Here is a 15712-nt window from a genome sequence, read left to right on the forward strand (position 1 = left end):
TTTTCTATATAAAAAATCTCTACATGTGTTTAAGGATTTTCTCAGAATGTTTTGCTCAGTGTTAATATGAACACAAAAATTCATTATATTTTCTATATTTTTAAAACATTTTTCTCCACGTGTTTAAGAATTTTCCCAGAATGTTTCGTTCATTGGTAATATGAACACAATTGTCAGAATGTTTCACTCAGTGTTAAAATGAATATAATTGTCAAAATTGATCGTATTTTCTATACTAGTATTTTTCATATTTTCTCTACAAGTGTTTAAGGGTTTTCTCAGAATGTTTCGCTTAGTGTTGATATGAACACAATTGTCAAAATTTATCTTCTCCATATCTTTAAAGCACTGTTCTGTCCACGTGTTTAAGGATTTTCTCAGAATGTTTCATTCAGTGTTAATATGAACACTTTTCAAAATCCATCGTCTTTTCTATATTTCTAAAAAGTTTTTAAGGTTTTCACAGAATGTTTCGCTCAGTGCTAATATGAAAACAATTTTCAAATTTCATCGTCTTTTCCATATTAGAAAAAATTCTCTACTCGTGTTTAAGGATTTTCTCAAAATGTTTCGCTCAGTGTTAATATGAACACAATTGTCAAAATTAATCGTATTTTCTATGTTTAAAAAAATTCTCACATGTTTAAGAATTTTCTCAGAATGTTTCGTTCAGTGTTAATGTGAACATAATTGTCAAAATTCATCGTCTTTTCTATATTTCAAAACGTTTCTCTCGAAATGTGTTCAAGGATTTTCTCAGAATGTTTCGCTTAGTTTTAATATGAACACAATTGTCAAAATTCATCGTCTTTTCTATATTCTTAAAAAAAAATTCTCTTCACGGGCTTTCTCAGAAATTTTCGTTCAGTATTACGTTAGGCCACGTGCTGAACTGAAAATTTTGCTCCATGATACTATGACATCTTGATTTCCCTTTCTCGTCGTCATTAGGCAAAAACAGTCGATTTCCATCTTCAAACGAGATAAAAACACCGTCGATTTTCATCTTCACACTAGGCAAATATACCGTCGATTTTCATCTCCACACTAGGCAAATATACCGTCGATTTCCATCTTCACACTGGACAAAAATACCGTCGATTTCCATCCTCACACTAGGCAAAAATATCGTCGATTTCTATCTACACACTAGGCAAAAATAACGTTGATATCCATATTCACACTAGGCAAAACTGCCGTCGATTTCCATCTAAACACTAGGCAAAAATGATGTTGATTTCTATCTTCACGATAGGCAAAAATACCTATGATATCCTCCTTCATACTAGGCAAAAATGATGTCGATTTACATATACACACTAAGCAAAATTACCGTTGATTTTCATGTACACACTAGGCAAAACTGCCATCGATTTCTATCTTCACGCTAGGCAAAAATAACGTTGATTTCCATGTGCACACTAAGCAAAATTACAGTTGATTTTCATGTACACACTAGGCAAAACTGCCGTCGATTTCCATCCGCACACTAGGCAAAAATACTGTCGATTTCCTCCTTCATATTAGGCAAAAATAACGTCGATTTTCATCATCACACTAGGCAAAAATACCGTCGATTTCCATCTTCACACTAGGCAAAAATGCCGTCGATTTTGGTTTTCTATGTCGATGTCTTCCTTTACATTTGGCAGAAAAATCGTATATTTTTTGTTCCATACGCGAAAAAAAAAATCCTTCAACGAGACAGAATTACCGTCAAAATTTCCTCACATGGACTTCCTTCACACAGTCATGACAAAAATACAGTCGATATTTTTCCACCCCAAACCCGTAAAGGTGTATTTGTCCCTTGAGAATATAAATAAATAAATATAAACAAACATTAAGATACAAAAAGAATTAACAACGAAAAAATAAAGGAATAAATAAAAATTAAATCACATAAAACGCAATATGTAAATAAGTAAATAAATAAATAAATAGATCAATAAAATAAACTTTTTACCCTGACACTGCCGTATTCTTGCGCATTGTTACGTGATTTTTTTTAGCTTAGGGTAAAAGCATAATCATAACTTCATTTAGTTTCTGTCTTGCCAAAACGATGCTTACTATCTAATTGATATAGTAAAAAATTGCCATGCTTATGCATACTGTTGTTTTGGAGAAATAATGCGAAATATTGGAATAATATTGGCAACTCAACGGCAGTGCAAGAATATGATTGGCTAAACTATGTCATCATACTGAATTTAGATCTTGACTAATTTCGAGAGGAATATGCCGTTGAAAAACGAACATGCCTGTTTTGAATTATATATATATATATATATATATATATATATATATATATATATATATATATATATATATATATATATATATATATATATATATATATATCAACCTTATCCTCCCGAAATAATGATGAATTGTGAAAATGTCAGGACCCCGATACTCATGAATAAAAATTCATATAGATACCTTTCCATCAAATAAAGTATTTCCCTGTAATACGTTATGATACTGCAGAACACGACAAAGAAATAATAATGGAATATTAGACGGAAACGTACAGAGAGGAAACGAAACGAAATAAAGGGTTGAGAGGAGGTCGGCTTTCAGCGACTACTGCACTATCTCCCTCATCCTTGAAAAGTGCCTACCATCTGGAAAGAGAGGAGAAAACGCATCTGTTTCTAGAACACATTTCAACGACAAATGAATGGAGCTAAAGATATGTTAGATGGTGACGTATAAATTCATGAATTGATTTTACATTTTCAAATTATAAATATAAAGAAATACACCTTTAGAATATATCATTTACAATACAATAAGAATTAGTAAAAGCTGAAAATGATAACTTCCAATACAGTAATAACTAATGCCATCCCTTTCTAGTAGGGGTATGAATTACAATTCATAACAATGCAACATTATATCATGAAGGAATAATACAGACAGACGAGAAATTAACAATTTCCAATATATCAAAACAGATAATAAATGAGTGAAAACTAGAATGAAAATATGATAATAGACCAAACAAATAATTTTCGTTATAGTGAGAACTCTTTAGACCTTTTCATTTAGACCATAAGTGGACAGCAGGAATATACAATTCCTCATAAATAATGCGGAATGAGATGAGAAAGGAAAGAGAAGTGAAGGGAGAGGATAGTAAATGGGTGAGGAGAGGAAAGTAAAGGAAGGACAGGCGTAAATGTCTGAAGAAAAGAGAAATGCAACAATGGATTTAGGAAGGAAAGCTAGTGTGGAGAAAGAGGGGGAATAAACTTCAGTCAGCACTACATTCAATGCAAGTACACATTTTACAAATGGAATGATGCGTCGTTTGGCGTGTAGCCACAAAGCATATTTCTTTTTCAGTACTCTAGCACTCAATAGGTTCGAAGAGTGTGGTACTGCGTATTGCATTTCCCTGGGCAGAGTGCTACATTGCACTCCTTACAATGGTAAGATGTTGATTTTCTTTTCCTTGGTCGCAGGATGGTGTTCATACAAACGTGGCAATCCCTTTGTCTTTTTGTACGTTTTATTGAGGCAGCAGTAGGTGCTGGGGGTGAGAGAGATTTGCAGGTAGTGCCTCTGTACCCACGCTGTACAGGCCAGACGATTGGGCATGTTTTGAAGTTGCGAGTGGCGGCCTGGGTGTGTAGGCCAGTCAATAGAGGAGTAAAAAAAGGCGAATAAGGAAAAAAATCAGGGAAAGCTGCAATAAGCTTTAATGTGTTTATAATACCTTACTTAATAACAAATTAATTTTGCACCCCTCTACCCCCCCGGATTTGGCCGCCATCTTGAAAAAATGGCGACCAAAAACAGTTTTTTCCAAATATCTCACTAGAAACTAATTTTAACGAAAAATGTATCGCAACAAAATTTATTCTACATAAAATTTTCTACAAAAGTTATTTTATTCAATTTTGTGAAATACCTCACTGTTTTTGCGCTAAATGTGCGAAAAGATTGTGTTTATCTTTATTTGATACCTACAGTGCACAAAGATCATATAATAATTTCCTTTGTATGCTATACTGAATAAAATATCTAAGTTCCTAACTTGATTATAGTCTTTCTTTTGTTTCAGAACTATCAAAATAGATAGTTAAAGCTTCAGTGAAACCCCAGGCAGTTGTTGGTGCAAAATGTCTTCATTGGGGAAATGTTTAATATGCGATGGACAGCTTTCTGTGGGTGAGACTAGAGAAGTTAAAGAGAAAGGAATAAAGACACTGATTGATTATAGCATTAAGTGGAAAGACGGAAAACATTCTCTGTTAGAAGGACTAAAAAGTGTGAAAGTGCATGAAAAATGTAGAAAAGTGTATACAAAAGAACGGAGAGCTGAAACTTTCCAAGCAAGGCAGAAAACCTCGCAAGTGCCGACAACGTCACTGAGAAGTCAAGAATTACAGTTTGATTTTCTTCATGATTGTCTCTTTTGTGGAAAAGATGCATCAAGTGACTTTTTGAAAAAAGAAAGCAAAAAATATTTAGGTGATCGTGAATCTGTGCACTGTATAGAGATGCTGTATGTTAAGGATACTATTTTGAAAGCTGGTGAAATGAGAAAAGATGAATGGGGCAAAGAAGTATGTACTCGTATATGTAACGTAGTGGATTTAGTTGCTGCTGAGGCAAGGTACCATTCAGCCTGCATGAAAAAATTCTACCAAACATCTTCTGGTATGAAACGTGGTCGTCCCAAAAGCTCTACGGTTTCTGAGGCAATGAGTCATGCTTTTAACTACTTGGAGGAAAATCGAGAGGAATGCCAGTTTACTTTCAGTGAGATTTTTTCAGAATATGAGGGTGAGCTACCAACTGATAAAACCATAAAATCTGAATTGATAGAGAGATATGGACATGATATTATTGTTTCTGTGAACAAAAATAGAAAACCAGTGATCTGTTTCCGTGACACAGGAAACAAAATTTTGACTGACGCTTGGTACGAAAATCATAGAAGTCATGACGAGAAGGAAGAACGGCTTCGGATTGTAAAGACTGCCGCCAGAATAATTGCTGAAGATATAAGATCGCAGATGTACGAAGCAGATCAGTATCCACCACCAGAAAATTTCCTAGAAGAATTGGATTCACTTATTCCAGAAACTCTCCAGTGCCTTGTTAAGACAATAGTCTTAAAAAACAAGAAAGGAAATCAAAGAAAATGGAATAGGAAATGTACAGCAATTTCACATGCTATCCTTACAGCAGCTAGACCAAATTCTTTCATATCTCCTCTACAAATAGGACTTGCTGTTCACTTAAGTCAGAAGTATGGCTCTAAGCATCTACTGAACGTGCTCTCTGCGTTGGGATTATGTGCGTCCTATGCTGAGGCAGCACTCTTTCAAGTATCTGCTTTGCAACATCCAGCCAAGGAACCTCCGAATGATTCATTTGCACAGTTTGTATTCGACAATGCAGATGTGAACATCTCTACTATTGATGGATTTAACACATTCCACAGTATGGGAGGAATTCAGTGTGTTACTCCTCAGAATAATATTACTTCAGATCAGCCAATCACTAGATTAACGAAGATCCCTAGTGCATCGTTTGTTGGGCAGTTTGGTCATAATCCTATTAAAACCTTTGAAAGTAAAAGTGTAAAAGGACTCTTGAATATAAAAGTCAGGGATTTGGCAAGTATCAATCCAGTGTCCACTACTGTATCAATAACAACAACAGAGCTTTTATGGCTACTTGGAAAATGGCAAAAAAATGCAGTGCCCAGGTTGGAATGGTTACATGGAGAAATGTACAGCACACTTCCCATATGATGTGTCCCAGATCTCATATCTTCCCTTTACAAATGCTCCACCTACCAATTATGACACCATATACACAGTACTTAACCAAGGCCCGAGACATTGTGGAAATATGTGGTCAAGACTCACACCTAAATAATGTTATTGTACGTCTTGGTGGTTTCCACTTATTGATGTCTTTTATGGGTGCAATTGGTTTCATCATGAATGGTAGTGGAATAAAAGAACTTTTTAGTACTGTTTATGCAAGTACATCTGTTGAAAAAATGTTGACCGGGCATGCTTATGCAAGAGCACTCAGGGCCCATACACTAACTAGCACATGCTGCACTGTCTATGTTCATTTTTAATGAAATCGATCTTTCCCCTGAAGAACAGTCAACAACAGAAGCAGTTTTACGAGAGACTGATTATTCAGACATTGACAGTGAGGTTATACAAAATGTACTGATTAAGTTCAATGATACCTTGGGTACGATGAAGAGTAAAGGTGCCACTGCAAAACTCTGGGTACAGTACTTTGAAATGGTAACATTGGTGAAACAATTCATTGAAGGAGAACGCTCGGGTAACTGGAAACTGCACCTGGACACGATCCAAAAAATGCTACCTTACTTTCATGCCAGTGGTCATTTTTTATATGCAAAATCAGCACACTTGTATTTACAAGACATGTATAACTTGAAGGGACGCCTGACCCCAAAGGAATTTCACAGCTCTAGCGCAAAAACGGTGCAACCTATGGAAAACATGACAGGGACAAATATTATAGGAAATTTTATGTAGATTATTTTTTGTTTCGACTACTTTCTCTGTAAAATGCATTTCAAGCGAGATATTTGAAGAAAAAAAAAAACCGGCTAAATCCGGGAAGGTAGAGGGGTGCAAAATTAATACATTATTAAGAACCACATTAGGAAGAAAATAAAGCATATTGCAGCTTTCCTTAATTTTTTTCCTTATTCAACCCGCTATTGACTGGCCTAGTGGTGAACTTTGTTCTCCGAACTTGTCCAGCAATTGGTACGACACTGCATACGTGAATTTCTTCAGAGGCGTTGGTCTGTTGCCACTCCTTATCAGCCTGAAGTTACAGGCATTGAGCACAGTTTTCCTCACACATTCCACAAAGCTGACCATCATGTCGACCTTGTCAACAAGACGCATATTTGCCGTGTAGTCAATCACAAGGTCTGGTTTCTTTATTACTTCACCTGTCCTGTAATTCACCTTCCCTGTAGTCATCATTTTTCCGGTATGCAGAGTTGACAGCATAATGACTTGACGCTTGCCATGCCACTGCATTGCCATGACCTTTCCCCACTTCTGAATGTTGTGGTCCTCACTTGTAGTTTTGTGTGCCTCGAAAAGTGGAGGCATGTGCTCTCGTGTCTTTCGAGCTATACCACAGGATCCTCCTACTCCTTTATCGTGCAGAAAACGGGACAAATCTGGGGGGGATTGAATAATAGGAGGATTCTTTATCAAACGTGGCCTTTCTCCATGTATGGTGCAAGCAGAGTTTTTTTTTTTTTTATATAATGCTCCTGGTGCTTCCGTGAGGGTCATTTCGATTGTAATCAATGCTGGTACCTGTGTATGGGATCATGTCCACTACAATACCAGTCTCACAATCACACAAGACAAACAATTTGATTCCAAATTGGTTCCTTTTCGTCTCCATATACTGCTTGAAAATATGACGTCCCTTGAATAGCACAAGCGATTTGTCTATTACCAGCTTGCAGAAGGGTTTGAGAAATCGGCTGTATCGTTCTTTTATCAGCATAAACACATCACATATCTTCCACATGCGGTCGTCTGGTCGAGGTTGTGTATTCGTGGCAAAGTGGCAAGGTCCTTAGTAGTGTTTGGAACCTATTTCTTGACGTGAATTTCCCGAATGTTGGTGTACCCAGCAACGGTTCTTTTTTCCAATAGTCGCTGATGACATGTTTCTTTGCGTGTGGCATCACAATAATTAGAGCAAAGAACACAAAGAGTTCCCTGACTGTTGCGTCTTTCATTGATAATGATAATGATGGTAAGGACAATGGTAATGATGATACTGATGATGATGGCTATTGTGATGAAATAACGATGAAGGAAATAGCAACTCTAATAGGCCAGTTGACAAGAGGCTAAAGACACATAAGTCCCCCCTTGGCGCCGCCGCTGTTTACACTCCTTAAGCATTCTCGGAAATTTTTCGTCTGGACCCGGGGATTTTGTAGCTTTGAGTCTCTCAATCTGCTTGACTACTTCAGTTTTACTAATGCTGATATTAGACTACTTTCTTCATCCCCACTGAAAATCGGATCGCAGTCAGGTACTTTATCTAACCTCTCATTAGTAAACACAGAGAGAATATATTTGTTAAACTCCCCACTCATTTTTCCTTCGATTCTATCATGACATTTTCATCGTTTTTAATTGGTCCTATTCTTTCTTTATTTTCTATTTCTTTTTTTTTTCTTTTTTTTCCTATAGAGATGAAAGAAACCCTTTGGGTTGGATCTTGCTTGACTGGCAACCTTAATTTCATAATTACGTTTCGCTGTACGTGTATTCTTATTAACCAGCTTTGCCATTTCGTTATATCTTGATCTAAGGTGTGTTATATCTTGATCTAACAAAATCAAATAGCAATACATAGGGAAACTATACCAATCCTAATCATAAAGTACAAGGATACAAATGTAATATGGTGAACTAGTAAAACTGAGAAGTTGAGACATTTCAATCTTGACATTATAACATCTGTGATGACTTCGATCAAGAGCATACGTAGACATCTTGGAAGACAGGGAGTAAATAGGAGATACTTAAACTCGATAAGGCACTGTACTTAATTAGTGCTAAATTCGCACAGCAGTTGCTGTAAATAGGAGTAAAGAGGAGATACTTAAACTCGATAAGGCACTGTACTTGATTGGTGCTAAATTCGCACAACAGTTGCTGGAGAGAAGGGGGAGGGAAAATATCAAGAAGTAGCTACTAGATGCCTTAAGACTTCCAGCAGTTCCATAGAGCGATAGAAAAGCAATAGCTACAGGGACGGAAAGGAGACAAAGGTAAATGTGAAGTAATAGACAGTGTGTCACACATGTTTACCTTTATCACAGCGTCAAACAGATGCTGTGAATTCATTATTTTAATAGCTAGCGAATAAAATATAGACGCTTTCACCAGCCTGTCCAAAGCGAACAAAAGCAGCGCCACTTAAACGACGCTTAATATATATAAAATGTAAAAAATCATAAAGTATGAAAATATCTTAGTACTACTAAAAAATTAATTGGATGGGTTCTCTGACTTTAGGGTGGTTTTGCAAAACGCCACGCGCCCCTGTGTTGACGTGGTGATTTTGTAACGCTTCTCAAGCCAGAACCTTTCCGGGTCCCAGCTAATCAGAGGAAGAGACATGACGTAGTGTTCCAAGTAACGACGACATGACGTCACAATCTTCAGCATTTCACTTCTTATAATAACATATCATTTAAAATTTAATTTGACCCAAGACTGCTTGGACAGCTTCGAGCAGAACACGCTATAACCTTTCCGGGTCTTTACGGAAAAACCAAAAGCTTTGCTGTGATAGAGTCTTTAAAGGAGTTCCATTTAAAAGTTCTTCAGTTTAATGTCACCATACGTGAAAATGAAGACTTTTCGTATTCAGATGAAATGTTTGACGATTTACAATTGTTTAACGGAGACGTCGAAAAGAGTAAATTCGATGGTTTTTCCAAGCACTATTTCGCGGGCTACAAGAGTTTCATAAAACATGGAGGCAGGGGTGATCACAGAAATTACCAAATGCACTACATCGACTCAATTTTTAAGAGTTACAAGCGTCAAGAGAAGAAGAACAAGTACGCTATAAAGAAAGTCAAAGAAGAGGCTGAAAAAAGAGGCTCCAAGAAAAGATTGAAGAAGAAAAGCGGAAAGCCGCCGAGGAAGAGGAACGGAAAAAGCAAGAAAAGCTGGATAGAAAGCAAAAACTGATGGAACTTAAAAAGGGAAGGGATGAGAGGCGTGTTAAACGGTTGGAGAAAAAAAGACTTGAGCAACAATTGAAAGAGGAGAAACACCGTAAAAAATTAGAGAAGAAACGTCTCGAAGAACAAAGAAAAGACGAGAGACTACGTCTAAGAATGGAAAAACGCGAGCTGGCGAAAGAAGAACTTTTCTCCGGAGACATATAAGAAAACGTCTAACGACGACGAAACAGAAGTCGAAATAGCAGAAGAAGAACCGGATCAATCGATCACTGTAACACCAAAGTCCGCCTACAAAATCAGCGAAATAGACGCCATCAACATGATCATGCCTCCCGAGTCCAATTATGGGGAAGAAAACAGTGATTCTGGAGAATTTATTGAAATGATCCAGAGTATCAGAGAGGAAATGAAAGAGCAGAAAAAAAATTGAAAATGAAAAGAAAAGGAATAAGGAGAACATGAAGAGGATGATGAAGGAGTTTTTGAAGGCTTTGAGTGACGACAGCGATGATGACGGAAAAATATTCGAGGACAGTGATGGAAGCGTCTACGACTCGGAAGAGGACTCAGATATTAAAGATGATGGCCCTCCAAGAAAGAAAATGAAGCAATAATGGTGTACAAAACTTGTATTTGATGTTAAATAAAACGATTTGTAAAAATCTATCTTTTATTTGTAAAACCTTCATTAATACAAGAAAATTCAGGGACAGAGGGTATCTCGGGGCGTAGCCCCAATGGCGCGAAGCGCCCGTGAGTGAAGCGAGTAGCGCCGCAGGCCAAGCACCCCTGGCGAAGCCAGGGCCGGCGAAGCCGGGTGCTTGTTGAATATAAAATATGAAACCTAGAATAGAAAGCAGAAATAGGAAAACATATGAATTACATATAGAAAACCTACATCTTCGCCGTAATGTAACGTTTGCTTACATATGACTTCATAGCTCGATGAGAACTGCTTTGTACTCCTTCATAAAAGATCTTGTTTTCGTGGCTGTGCTTTGTACGGGCCAAACAAGTGTGCTTACTTCTTGAATTCGTAAGTGCAATGATTTAATGATAAGGTAGCTTAGAACATGCGTAGTGTGCTGGCCGTTGCTATATTTCAATTCCCGATTGGCAGTGCATTTGGTATTCAGAGCAGAGGTAAACTTGTGGGCAATTATCAGAATGTTTGTCAGTCCTGCACCTGCAGTTACCTGTATAATCGGCTAGCTCTTATCATTATGAGTACATAATACTCCATATATAAGTACGGCAAACTAATGGTAACGTCGGTAGCCATTGGAAAAAAAAAATGGCAAACTAATGGTAACATCGGTGGCTACTGAAAAAAGGATGGGCAAACATCTTTATTTATATGTATCCAGGTCTCACGGCGGCAGTTCTTATCTTTATCATTGGCTAGTTCATATCATTGATTATTTTGAACCTCATATAGAAGTATTGTAAATTAATAGTAATGTTGGTAGCAATTTTTAGAAAATTGAAACTGGCAAACATATTTGTATATAATTTAGTTTCACTGACCTCATGGCTGCAATTCATAACTGTATCATTCTGAGTATTTTGAGCTGTATGTATAAGTACCAGGAATTAATATTTAAATCAGTAGCAGTTTGAAATATAAATGGAGATTGGCAAGCATCTTTATATTTAACATGTGTATCCTGTTTGTTTACATTTTTCTTACATTCTCATTAGGAGGTGGGTCTCCATCTTGTCTTCCTCAGTCCAAAAGTAAAGAATTCATGAAGTTCATTCTGAATCCAGTGTGCACTTATTGTTCTTGGGAAGTAAAATCCTAACTAGGTAGGTCAAACACCACCAGAGGCGCCACCGTCGATGACGAGCACAATAGCGCGTCATTTTATGCGCACGCCATTCAAACGGCCAAATTTATATACCGCGGGAAAGTTAATTAATAAAAATGTTGTGTGAGTGTATTTACTACGATCGTAGTAAATTTCAAACATTCACATCATCAGTTACATGTCGGTCAATAAAAACATAAGATAAACATGGCGGCCTGCATTCAGCAGTAAATCGAAAATTGGCATATGTTTCAACGTAAAAGATGAGCTAACATATTTACGGTTGTGGCAATTGACTATAATAATGAAAAACTACTAGTATCGTGGATTATTCTAATACCAAAATAAAGGCAGCGTGTTACGGTAGAGCTGAGAAATCGGAGGTATTAATTATTTTTTTTTTCTATCGGGTCGGATTATCGGATAACAACATCAACATCAACCCGCCATCTTATCAAACTTCACTCTATTAAGTTTCTTACTATTATGTTATTAGCGTAATAGACTTATAGTTGAATTATTTGAACTATTTTCTTTAAAATGTGTGATTTTCATGTAATTTGATCAAAGAGAAGTTACGTTTTTATCCTCCGTAATATTACGGACCACAGCTACGATTCGTCCTGCCCGCTATCTATGATCACTGGTGGTATGGATCAAACTACACTATTAAGTTTGTTACTATTGTGTTATTAGTGTAATAGCTTGCATATAGTTGAATTATTCAAACTATTTTCTTTAAAATGTGTGATTTTCATGTAATTTGAAGGTATTCGTAGCTGTGGTGGGTAATTTTGCAGAGGATAAAAACGTAATTCTATGATCAAGTTACATGGAAATCACACATCTTAAAGAAAATATGTCAAATAATGCAACCATATGCTAAATTTTTATATAAAATTGTGCCTGTCAACAAAAACCGTCATTGTTTACGTTCGATCGGCGATTCGTCAGACCGCACGTTTCGGCCCGATTTCCGGGGAGAAAATAGGCCCGATTTAATTCCATTCAAAATGCAATATCTCGAGAACAAGGACAGCTAGATGGATAATTCAAATTGCATTATACTCATAGCGACTTTTTGCATCCCATGAGAACTACTTCAGCTCAAATATCATGAATTCCATTTTCATGTTGACCTAGCTATCCTAATATTCACTCCACAAATCCACATAAAATTGATTACAAGTCATATGTGTGATTATACCAGTTTATTTTTAGAAGTGCACATCTAAGTAAAAGAAAAATATAAATTTCATAAGTTATAATACATCAATGTAATATATGTTTTTCTTGATGGAAATTAATAACAAAAAACCTTGCTAAAAGCAAATACAATACCAGAGATGCAACAATAGGCTCAAGATGCCATGTTATTATCTGTCCAGTCCCATCAATGTCAGTTTGACGATGTTGATGACTATTACATGTACTGGGTGTTCTCCCACTCCAAGTGACATCATATATTTGAAACAGCTCTATGGAGGTGAGTTTCATGCTTTTCTTGAAGCTATGAAGCTCCTCTACACCCTGCATTATGTTGGATGCCAAAACTTGCTGTCAACATCCCTAACAATGATGACACTGACGACCTCTAGCATTACAGGTACCACATTATTAAATGCTTGTTAGGTTAGACCATGCTAACATATTTCAATTTCTTTGACTTCCTCGTCTATCATTAGTGTATTGCTTTTGGCAACTTTCTGTTATTGATTTCCACCAAGAAAAACATATGTTTATGTATTATATTAGGCAAACTTGATATTTGATTTTCTATTGCTATATTTTTGAGGTGTGTATTTCTAAAAAATTACCATTATACCTTCTCTTATGTAATCTTAGATAGTGGGTGCTGGTCATGTGACCTATTGACTGCTGGGAGTGATGTAATCATAAATAGATATGCCGCCATATTGGAAGACAACCATTAGTGAGAAAGATCTACTGATGCTGATAATATCCTGTGTTTCATATGTAAGAGGCCATTACAAAGGTAAAAATAATTTCAAAGTATCAGGTAACAAATCTTCATTGTTGTTAGATTAGGTCTTTGTCAACGAGTACAAGTTTGTTAATTTTTTGTACCTGTCAATGGGTAATTTAATTTGATTATATGAGTGTCCTTTTTCTGGGGAAGCATTAATCCAAAAAAGTTCTGAAATAAAACAAGTTTACATATTCTATCTTGGACCATGCCCTCTATTATATGATAACCTGCAAAATATGTATGAGGGCATGACAACCATTGCTACATACATAGGGGCTGCCCCATCTGTTATAAAACTGTAAATTGCAACCATGTTGAATGGGATCATTCCTGATGTATCTACATTACATTGGGATCACCAGAAACATTTGAAGTTATATAAAACTTGGCAAAATGGTTCTCACCTTAAATTTTAAGATTTCCTCACAACTACTCAGTGCATGCAATTTTGTTCTTTCTTTCCAGCTCTTCTCAGGGCTGCAGTCTGTTTTACCTGTATCTCAGGACACTGAGTTCCTTACATTTTTCCCACTGGTTGGTGAAAACAGAGGGGATGCAGCTTATAACTACACAAAATTAACTGTAACTACATTTCTCCATCAATCTATTCTTGCTCGTGATTTGTCTTCCAATATGGATCAAACAAACCTAAATAATTATTTCATTACTTTTTTTTTTACTAGTGTTTGGCCCAGAAGTGCTAGAACTGATTCCATTGAAGTTGAAGTAATTTTCTTCAACTGAGTATTCACTGTACATATCTCGATGTGAAGATATGTCTCTCAAATCACTGCTTGAAGTTGATTGAAATATATGTTGCTCAGTCTCATTGTTTTCAATAGATCTTAGTATTGTGGGGTTATTCATTATTAGTGTCCAACAGTTCACACATAACAGTGAGTATTTTTTTTTCAAACTTCCATCAACTTTTCAATAAGCACATCAGTCACTTTTCTAAGGATTATTGTTATGTGCTTCTTATGTGTTTTAGTATTGTCTTGGCAGTATTTCAAGCACTGAACCATTCTGTTTTACTGAAAAGGCCTAATAGTCAAGATTTAGATATCACTATGGGTAGTTTCTATAAATCTGTAAATAAAAAATATACAATAAGATGACACATTTAGAATACAGTTATAGACTATATTTTAATTCTTGATATTCTTTGAGGTTCATTAGAAAACCATACCAACCACACACTTCTTGCTGAACGTGTACTAACATGTAGATCTAAACTACAACTATCTGTGCTGATTCTGTACAAGTGGAAACATGTTGCAAAAATTGCCAGCTTGTTCAGTACTTGTATGAATTGAGAATTTGTAAATACATGGTGTTTACTTATAAGTTAATTACAAGAAAATTACCTAGATAGATAATCTTTATATGGCTATTTGTAATAGCGTAGAGATTTTTTTTATTAGAAGGAAGGGTAGTGAGTGGTGGGATGAGGAAGCAAAGACATGTTGAAGAAAAGAAGCAGGCATTCATAGATTGGTTGCAAATTAGGACGAGGGAATCGTATGAGAGGTACAAAGTAAAGAGAAAGAAAGTTAAGCATAAGATAAAGGAAGCAAAGAGGAGAGCAGATGTGAAATGGGGTAAGAGTATGACAGAAAATTTTGTAAGCAATAAAATGATGTTTTGGAAGGAAATTAAAAGAGAAAAAGAAGGCGAATCAAGTAGAGAGGAAAAGGTAAAAGGTGCTGATGGAGAGATGATAATGGAAGAGAAGGCAGTGAGAGGAAGGTGGGCAGAGTATTTTAATGAGTTGCTAAATGTGAAGGAGGATGGGGAGGGAAAAGTAGTTGCAGTGGGAAGCGCTAAGAAAATGAGAGTGAGGAAAATGGAGGAGAAATAGGGAAGGATGAGGTGAAAGCAGCTGTTAAGATGATAAGAGCAGGTAAGGCACCTGGTCCATGCAGAATGTCTGAAGAAAGGAGGTACAGTGATGGTGGACTGGCTGGTGAGGTTGTTTAATGTTTGTTTGAGAGAGGGTAGAGTGCCGGAGGACTGGAGGAGTGCCTGTATAGTTCCGCTTTACAAGGGAAAGGGGGACAAGTGTGAGTGTAGTAGTTTCAGAGGGATCAGCTTGTTGAGTGTAGTTGGGAAGGCGTATGGGAGGGTCTTGATTGAGAGGATTGG

At 36.5% G+C, this 15712-nt stretch overlaps 1 protein-coding gene across 1 annotated transcript; it reads left to right on the plus strand.

Annotated features, from left to right (window-relative positions):
• The first annotated feature begins 12728 nt into the window (after positions 1-12728).
• Positions 12729-13568, plus strand: LOC143031655 (uncharacterized). Its single transcript, XM_076195768.1, has 2 exons — positions 12729-13183; positions 13423-13568. The coding sequence occupies exons 1-2, from the start codon at positions 12943-12945 to the stop codon at positions 13509-13511; spliced, it is 330 nt and encodes a 109-aa protein (XP_076051883.1). The 5' UTR covers positions 12729-12942; the 3' UTR covers positions 13512-13568.
• The last annotated feature ends 2144 nt before the right edge of the window (positions 13569-15712 follow it).

This window comes from Oratosquilla oratoria, chromosome 12 (genome assembly GCF_046742065.1).
Source record: "Oratosquilla oratoria isolate Oo_2021 chromosome 12, ASM4674206v1, whole genome shotgun sequence".
NCBI lineage: Eukaryota > Metazoa > Arthropoda > Malacostraca > Stomatopoda > Squillidae > Oratosquilla > Oratosquilla oratoria.

Bases quoted from the DNA above. Each gene is read 5' to 3' on its own strand.
- LOC143031655 (XM_076195768.1), top strand. From the start codon at position 12,943: ATGCCATGTTATTATCTGTCCAGTCCCATCAATGTCAGTTTGACGATG. The intron at 13,184-13,422 runs GTACCACATTAT...ATGTAATCTTAG, and splicing joins GACGACCTCTAGCATTACAG to ATAGTGGGTGCTGGTCATGT.